This window comes from Aedes albopictus, chromosome 2 (assembly GCF_035046485.1).
Source record: "Aedes albopictus strain Foshan chromosome 2, AalbF5, whole genome shotgun sequence".
Lineage (NCBI taxonomy): Eukaryota > Metazoa > Arthropoda > Insecta > Diptera > Culicidae > Aedes > Aedes albopictus.
The window spans coordinates 245,164,252-245,173,167 of record NC_085137.1 but is presented as its reverse complement, the minus strand read 5'-3'; the positions used below and the strand labels follow the sequence as shown (position 1 = coordinate 245,173,167).

General features: G+C 47.6%; 1 protein-coding gene across 1 annotated transcript; it reads left to right on the top strand.

Moving 5' to 3' along the window:
* Window positions 1–2,624: 2,624 nt before the first annotated feature.
* LOC134286428 (uncharacterized) lies at window positions 2,625–8,568 on the top strand. The gene is made up of 3 exons (XM_062848037.1): window positions 2,625–3,688; window positions 3,761–5,703; window positions 8,363–8,568. The coding sequence occupies exons 1-3, from the start codon at window positions 2,625–2,627 to the stop codon at window positions 8,566–8,568; spliced, it is 3,213 nt and encodes a 1,070-aa protein (XP_062704021.1).
* The last annotated feature ends 348 nt before the right edge of the window (window positions 8,569–8,916 follow it).

The following is an 8,916-nucleotide window of genomic DNA, read 5'->3' as shown; positions in this document are numbered from 1 at the left end:
ATTAGATAGCTGCTTGGGACTATCAGGCATCTTCAGTGTCTTGTGTGATGACAAGGCGTTTTATGATAGATTGACACTGTTCTGTGATGAAAGTTGGAAGGCAGGGAAACGGCCTTTTTCAAATCCGTTCATGGTTTTAGCTATCGAGATATAGGTAGGAGAGAGAGAAAGTAGATGGAAAGATACAAAGTAGGAGGAAAGCCAGGGATTGAACCCAGAACCTTCTGCATATGAATCAGAAGCGATAGCCATAAGACCATCAACCTGTCCCTTTAAACATTAGGTACAGACAAAGTGAAAAGCAACGCAAAAATTAAATTTCATCCATGACTCAGCTTTCTCGTCTAATTCCCAATGAATAGTAAAACATGTGACAACTATGCATGAAACTTCATAGGGCAAAATCCGGGGACTGCCACAGAGTGCATGTTTTCAGGTACCTACCTACTAGCTTAGTATAAGAAATCTCAAGTTGCACCTTTCTTGCTCACAACATAACTCATCTTGACTGTCGGCACATGGGAAACGTGACTGGTTTCTTATGATATCATAGCATGCAACTTGACGCAGCGATGCTTTTTTTTCTGAGTGGTGAGTGAAGATCCTGTTTTTTTTTTGCCGAATGCTTTTGGGAGCTTTCACTATTGGATCAGAAGAGAGCTGAAGGTTTTTTTTTAGGTGGCCTTCGAATAGATGCTCGAGAGGAGAACACGAGTAGTTGAGTTGATATTTATTGCCCCGGACCTCATGTGCACCTGGTTATCGTGCTATGAAATTTAAATGCCATAAGACTAGCTCGATGCTATGGTAAAAGGTAGGTATTTTATGTGACAAAAAAACTTACCATTATCGCAAGAATCACAGTTGGTTGTAATACCATTCCAATAACAAATAGTCTATCTCGTAGGTTATCCTATGCTTATTACAATGTTTGGGTATTTGATTACGCCTCTTGGCCATTCGTTAAAACATACAATTTATAAATTTCATCGGTGGTGGAGTATAATATCTTACAGGATTTTTTTTCAATCAAATTCATAATTCTACAAATGTTCAGTGTGTGCATTGGTCTATGGCCTATTTTGAGTTAGACTAGAAAAAATACGTTATATTCTCGAGTGCAACCTAATAGAGAGAATAATATCTCTTCTAGCCCGTTCAACCGAAACTAACCGGAAAATGTTAGTTGCCTTAGCCTACACAAAGAAGACGAGCTGGGAACCAATTGTTCAGATATGGCCCACATAAATCCCAACCGACTGTGAACCCCCCCTCCAGCCCATCAGACACAGACTTCGGCTGGAAAGCAGTCTGTTCGGTTCCGAACGTTTGTTTTTGTTTTTATTTGTATGAATAAGTTTTTTTTTTTTTTTGAAAATGTTGTCAATTTGCCCCTACTATCCCCTTTCTGTTTCACCCCACCTTCCCCTTTCTGTTTTACCCCACTTTTCCCTTGTTTTGTAAACCTTAGTTGTTAAGTTAACGAAATGCCAATACCATTCCCCATATCGAAAAGTAAAATCATATCAGCAAAGCCAAAAGTACAGTCAGACATCCATCCAAATGTATTTCTTTCTAGAAGGTTCCTCCCATCTAGTCGCCAATCGATTTTTCTTGTTTTTGTTTCGTTTGTTTGTGTTCCCATGGAGATGGGAGGAGCCAATGACTCATAATTGCTACACTCACACTAATGAATCTTCTTGTATATAAAGATCCCCATACCGCGCGAAGCGGATCAGTTATCTTGTAAACGTCAAACGTGTAACATCGCGAATAAACGCTGAAATAGAAACCGGATTTTTCTTTCATACACCGAGGAGATCACCTGGATCCGAATTCCGCTGCCCCGGCTGCCATCCGCTGCTGCTGACCCCACTGCTACGAGGATACAGTCCACCTACCCTTGCTCAACGGAGCATCTTCCGGCGAGGCAACAAGCGTTTGTCCCCTCGTTCCGATTCACAGCTAGACCCCACCCGCGGTAATCTACTGTGAACACCGGTTCGATTGCACACGGGCAACCTGTTGCAAGCCAGCGTCATTCCCACCGCTGCTGGAGCGCCAGCAAGAGATTTTGCAGTGTCCCATCGTTCCGATCCGCAAATAGACCCTACCCGAGGTAATCTTTTGCGGACACCGGTTCGAGTGCCACACGGATTACTGCTTCATCTCTGGCCTGCTGGTTGTTGGCCAGTAGCAGGAATTGACGACCATTCGCGAGGAACCCAAATCCGACGCCTTTCCACATTGTGCACCGCACATTGTTTGGTCCTGAATCGAACCGGATAGCAGCACCGGTGGCAGTGAAAGGTTGTTCTCGCTCTGGTGGCGAATCGAAAAATCCCATCCCGTCGAGAAGTTTTCATTCCGGTCGGCGACGTTCGCGGTCCGAAAGTTAGTTCGCGCGAGTGTAGAAAGTGAAGCTTGAAACACGTCCGAACAAGTTCGGATAGGACAATTTAGTTGTGTGAGAGCCCTGTTTGGGTTAAAAAAGACAGTTGAGTAGTGTTTGTGTGCCCTATTTGGGACGAAGAAAAAGTGTACTAGTGTTTGTGAGCCCGATTGGGCTGAAAGAAAAAGTGATGTCGCTGAAGCACACGCCCCAAAAAAGTGCTTCCGACAAAATGGCCGAGTTGAAGACGCTCGTGCATCTCCGTGGCCAAGCGAAGGCCAAAGTGACCCGGATCCGAAAAACCATTGAAGAGGTTTCGGAAGCCGGCATCATGCAGTTCACCCTGGCGCAGCTGAAAGTGTATTCCCGGAATTTGGAGGCTCACTTCCAAGAGTACCTCAATTTTCATCACCAAATCACCGCATTGTTGCCTCCGGAAAAGCTGGACGACAACGATGCAATGTATCTCCAGTTCGAAGAGCAGCACACCGAAACTGCCATGATGGTGGAAACCCTGATCCTGTCCGCGAACCCGCCGCCTCCGGCTCCATCTGTAGTGCCCGCGTCCGGTGCGCATCCGGCGCAGATTATAGTGCAGCAGCAACCGCTTCCGGTTCCGATACCGTCGTTTGATGGCAAGCCGGAGAATTGGCCTCGATTCCGGCAAGTGTTTTCCGACATTATGGCCAGATCCAGGGATTCGGATGCGGTCAAGCTGCATCACCTCGAAAGGGCACTAGCAGGTGGTTCCGCCGCGAAGATCATCGACCCGAAAACGCTCAATGACGGAAATTTCACACACGCCTGGGAGCTGCTGCTTGACGTCTACGAGGATGAGCGGAAGGCGGTAGACTCTCACATCCATGGCTTGCTGGGTCTACAGCGGATGAACAAGGAATGCTCCAAGCAAATGAGAGATCTCGTGAACGAGGTAACCCGCCACGTCGAAGGATTAAAGCTACTGAACCAGAACCTGGACGGTGTTTCCGAGCGATTTGTCGTCGTCGTCCTTTCCGATGCTTTCGACCCCGAGACGAGGAAGCAGTGGGAGGGCACCATTCCCCACAAAGAGATCCCGACCTACGAAGACACCGTGATATTTCTGAAGGAGCGGTGCTCATTGTTGGAGCGCTGCGAAGCCAGCCACCCGAAGTCGTCGTCCATCAAGGAGTCCAACCTGAAGTCCGCCTCGAAGCCCCCACCGGCGAAGTCGTTCGCTATGGCTACACCTGTAGCTAATAGCGAGGCGACATGCGAGATCTGCAGTGCGAGTCATCCCAACTACAAGTGCGACAGGTTTGTTTCTTTGACGGTACCCCAACGCAGAGTTAAGGTAAGGGAACTTAATCTTTGTTTTAATTGTTTGAGGAGGGGACACCCTGCCTTGAAATGCCCTTCCACTAAATCTTGCCAGGAGTGTCAAGGAAGACACAATACCTTGCTTCATGAGCCAAAGCCTCCAAAAACCGAAGAAGAGCCCGTAGTTACTAGTCCGAAGCCCAAACAAGAGTCCGCCCCAGTTGTTGAAAGTGTTGAAGTTCCTCCTCCAGTTGAAAGTGTCTCCTCGTTGTCCAGTTCCATCCACAAGGTTCCTCGCTCTGATGGTACATTGTTGCTTACGGCCATGGTTGATGTCCTAGACAGCCATGGAAATCCCCACCCATGCCGTGCCTTTCTCGACTGTGGTTCCCAACCACATTTGATTTCCCGTTCATTTGTTGAGTGTTTGGGAGTTGAACAGGTGCCTACCCACGTTGAAGTATTCGGAGCCACCGGTAAAAGATCGGTTCTTGACAGGAAGGTCAACATTTCGTTCCGTTCTCGTTCCATGAATTACCAAACCCAAATTGAATGTTTGGTCACTGATGCAGTGACAGGTCCTCTGCCTGGTCGGAAATTGGATCCACGGTCGTGGAACATCCCCTCTGGTTTGTCGCTCGCTGACCCGTCATTCCACACCCCAGGTGAAGTCCATCTTTTGATTGGTGTCAAGCTGTTCTTCCATTTGATGTTGCCTGGACAGTTGATGCTTGGTGATCGCTTGCCAGTCCTGAAAGAGACACGATTGGGTTGGGTTGTTGCTGGTGGTGCTGAGGACGTAGATGCAAACCAGCATTGCTACACTGCCAGTCTGCGGCCGCTCACAGAGTGTATGGAAAAGTTCTGGTCTGTTGAGTCGATTGAGCCTAGTAGTACCGTGTCCCAGGAGGAGCAACAATGCGAGGAGCTATTTAATTCCACTACCGTTCGAAATGCTGATGGTACCTATACTGTCAATCTTCCGTTGAAGGAATCCGTAAGTGAACTGGAACACAATCGATCATTGGCCCTGAAGCGGTTTCACATTCTTGAACATCGCTTCGCTAAGAATGCTGATCTGAAAGCAGCATATGTTGATTTCATCCAGGAGTACAAGTCGTTGTCTCACTGTAAGATTATTTCCGAATCAGATGACCCTCCAGAAAGGCTAGTCCACTATTTGCCCCACCACGCGGTCTTGAAGCCAAGCAGTTCCACAACCCGTTTGAGAGTTGTCTTCGATGCTTCGGCACGAACAACTGGCCCGTCCCTCAATGAAGTTTTGATGACTGGTCCCACCGTGCAAGATGACCTTTTTTCGATTATCCTCCGATTTCGTAAGCATCGTTACGCCGTAACAGCTGACATTTCCAAAATGTACAGGAGAATCCGTGTTGATGAGAACCATTCCAGTTTACAGCGAATTTTTTGGAGGGATAGCCCTGACGCTCCGCTCCAGATCCTTGAGCTGACCACCGTCACCTACGGGACGGCTAGTGCTCCTTTTTTGGCCACGCGAACATTATTGCAATTGGCCCGTGATGAATCCCACCGCTTTCCGACTGCGTCCAAGGTAGTAGAAGAAGACGTCTATGTAGATGACGTGGTATCCGGAGCCGATACCATTGAGCAGGCTGAACAACTTCGTTCGGATTTGACGGAAATGTTGAGTTCAGGAGGATTCCCAGTGCACAAGTGGTGTGCAAGTGACCCAACCATTCTCGACAGCGTTCCCGAAGAAGATCGAGAAAGGTTTTTGGAGTTCGAGAATTCGGATGTGAACAAGGTTATCAAAACCTTGGGCCTGCTGTGGGATCCTGATGAAGACATTTTCCGTTTTCATTGCCAGTTGAAATTCCAAACTTTGTCCGTGCCTACCAAACGCATTGTCCTCTCTGAAATCGCGCGGTTGTTTGATCCTTTGGGACTGGTTGCCCCGGTGATAGTTTTGGCAAAGGAAATCATGCAACAATTGTGGAAGGATGGAGTAGGATGGGACGATCCCTTGGAAGGTGAAGTTTTGCAGTCTTGGCTTACTTTCAGAGAATCTTTGAAACATGTTGACATGTTCAAAATTCCTCGCTTCGTTGGTTTGGTAAGCATCGAGTACGTTGAAGTACACGGTTTTGCTGATGCTTCCAATTGTGCATACGGAGCGGTAGTGTATCTCAGAGTTGTTTCTGGTACCGACGTCAAGGTCTCGTTGCTCTGTAGTAAGTCTAGAATCGCCCCACTAAAACCACTGACAATTCCGAAAATGGAACTGTGTGCCGCCTTGTTGCTGTCAAGACTTGTTCCCAAGTGCCTTTTGTCGTTGAAAATGGATATCCAACGTGTCTGTCTGTGGTCCGATAGTCGCATTGTGCTAGCTTGGTTAAAGAAGTCTCCCAGCCTGCTCGAGGTCTTTGTCCGTAACCGCGTGACAGAGATTAATACCTCTACCGAAAGGTATAACTGGTCTTACGTTCGATCGGAAGAAAATCCAGCCGATGTTGTGTCTAGAGGTCAATTACCACAGGCTCTGGCGAAAAATGATCTGTGGTGGAACGGGCCGTCCTTTTTGAAGCTTCGTCAGTATGAAGTCGCTGTCCCAGATTTGCCTTCAGAATCAGAGCTGCCCGATATCGTTTTAGTTGTACCCGCTGTATCTGCCACTGTTGTTCTTGAGGACGTACCTTTTCTTGAAGCCTTCGGATCATTCCGAAAGTTGCAGAGAGTGATTGGTTATGTGCTACGGTTTGTGAATAACTGCAGATCAAACCACGCAAATCGTACGTTTACCAAGGGTTTGACCGTTCCTGAGCTACGCCAATCTATGATAACTATCATGCGGCTAGTGCAGCATCTGGAAATGCCGGAGGAGTTGGCTTTGATTGCTTCCGGAAAGCCTAGTCGTCGTTTGAGTGCACTAGATCCGATGTTGGTGGATGGATTGTTGAGAGTAGGTGGACGTTTGGAGAACTCTCGTCTACCGTATGACGCCCGCCACCAAATATTGCTTCCGAATAAAAGTCCAGTTTGCGAACTTCTTATTCGGGACATGCATTTGGAAAACCTTCACCTTGGACCGTCTGGGTTGTTGTCACTCCTTCGTCAAAGGTTCTGGTTGGTTAACGCCAAATCAACCATTCGCAAGGTTTTGGGAAAATGTGTGACCTGTTTCCGATTTCGCCCTAGTTGTATGCAGCCGCTGATGGGTCGTCTTCCGGAAGCTCGTGTTGTTCCATCTCCTCCATTTTCTCGCACCGGCGTGGATTTCGCTGGTCCGGTTTTTGTAAAGGTAGGTCTCCGGAAGTCCGTGCGAGTAAAGGCATATATTTGTATTTTCATATGCCTCGCTACCAAGGCCATTCATTTAGAATTGGTCTCTGACCTGTCGTCAGCAGCCTTTGTAGCAGCTCTACAGCGCTTTGTCAGCCGTCGGGGTCTGGTTGAAGAAATTCATTCCGACCACGGCACAAATTTTGCTGGAGCTAAGTCAGATCTCCATGATCTTTATTTGATGTTCCAGGATGATCAAGCCAAGGGGAAAATTAACGAGTTTTGTTCCGCTCGCGAAATAGTTTGGAAGTTCATCCCGCCTCGATCTCCCAATTTTGGAGGGCTATGGGAGGCCGGGGTAAAAAGTACAAAAACCCATCTGCGGAAGGTTTTGTCCAATGCCTGTCTCACTTTCGAAGAGTTTTACACTGTTCTTACCCAAATTGAAGCAGTGCTCAATTCACGTCCACTCTTCGCTCACTCTTCGGACACCCACGAACTAAGCGCCTTAACGCCCGGACATTTTCTGATTGGCCGTGAGTTGGTTGCCATACCTGAACCTACTCTCGAAAATGTCCCTGTAAACCGTTTGAACCGATGGAAGTATTTGCAGTCTCTGCGTGAGCATTTCTGGAGACGCTGGTCAAACGAGTATCTGAACACCTTGCAGGCTCGCTCAAAGTGGACCAAAGACTCCCCTAACGTGACTCCTGGGCTAATCGTAGTTGTAAAGGAAGATAACCTTCCTCCTCAATCGTGGAAGTTGGGCCGAGTAGTAAAAGTGTATCCTGGCAAAGATCTAGTAGTGAGAGTAGTTGATGTTCAAACAGCTACCGGGGTATACCGTCGCCCAGTTTCTCGACTCGCACCATTACCGATCCAAGACAACGATGACGCACTCGCAGATCCGCATTGAAGCCCGGGGGGAGAATGATCGGTTCCGAACGTTTGTTTTTGTTTTTATTTGTATGAATAAGTTTTTTTTTTTTTTTTTGAAAATGTTGTCAATTTGCCCCTACTATCCCCTTTCTGTTTCACCCCACCTTCCCCTTTCTGTTTTACCCCACTTTTCCCTTGTTTTGTAAACCTTAGTTGTTAAGTTAACGAAATGCCAATACCATTCCCCATATCGAAAAGTAAAATCATATCAGCAAAGCCAAAAGTACAGTCAGACATCCATCCAAATGTATTTCTTTCTAGAAGGTTCCTCCCATCTAGTCGCCAATCGATTTTTCTTGTTTTTGTTTCGTTTGTTTGTGTTCCCATGGAGATGGGAGGAGCCAATGACTCATAATTGCTACACTCACACTAATGAATCTTCTTGTATATAAAGATCCCCATACCGCGCGAAGCGGATCAGTTATCTTGTAAACGTCAAACGTGTAACATCGCGAATAAACGCTGAAATAGAAACCGGATTTTTCTTTCATACACCGAGGAGATCACCTGGATCCGAATTCCGCTGCCCCGGCTGCCATCCGCTGCTGCTGACCCCACTGCTACGAGGATACAGTCCACCTACCCTTGCTCAACGGAGCATCTTCCGGCGAGGCAACAAGCGTTTGTCCCCTCGTTCCGATTCACAGCTAGACCCCACCCGCGGTAATCTACTGTGAACACCGGTTCGATTGCACACGGGCAACCTGTTGCAAGCCAGCGTCATTCCCACCGCTGCTGGAGCGCCAGCAAGAGATTTTGCAGTGTCCCATCGTTCCGATCCGCAAATAGACCCTACCCGAGGTAATCTTTTGCGGACACCGGTTCGAGTGCCACACGGATTACTGCTTCATCTCTGGCCTGCTGGTTGTTGGCCAGTAGCAGGAATTGACGACCATTCGCGAGGAACCCAAATCCGACGCCTTTCCATATTGTGCACCGCACACAGTCAGTGCGACTGAGAACATTGCATCGACTTGCAACATTAGCCGCCACTTCTTTCACGGAAGCAAAACAGAAAGATGTAT

Excerpts from the sequence above, each read along its gene's own strand:
- LOC134286428 (XM_062848037.1), top strand. The coding sequence starts at position 2,625 with ATGGCCGAGTTGAAGACGCTCGTGCATCTCCGTGGCCAAGCGAAGGCC. Across the intron at positions 3,689-3,760 it reads CCCAACTACAAGTGCGACAG|GAGGGGACACCCTGCCTTGA; the intron begins GTTTGTTTCTTT and ends TAATTGTTTGAG. Across the intron at positions 5,704-8,362 it reads ATGGGACGATCCCTTGGAAG|AAACCGGATTTTTCTTTCAT; the intron begins GTGAAGTTTTGC and ends ACGCTGAAATAG.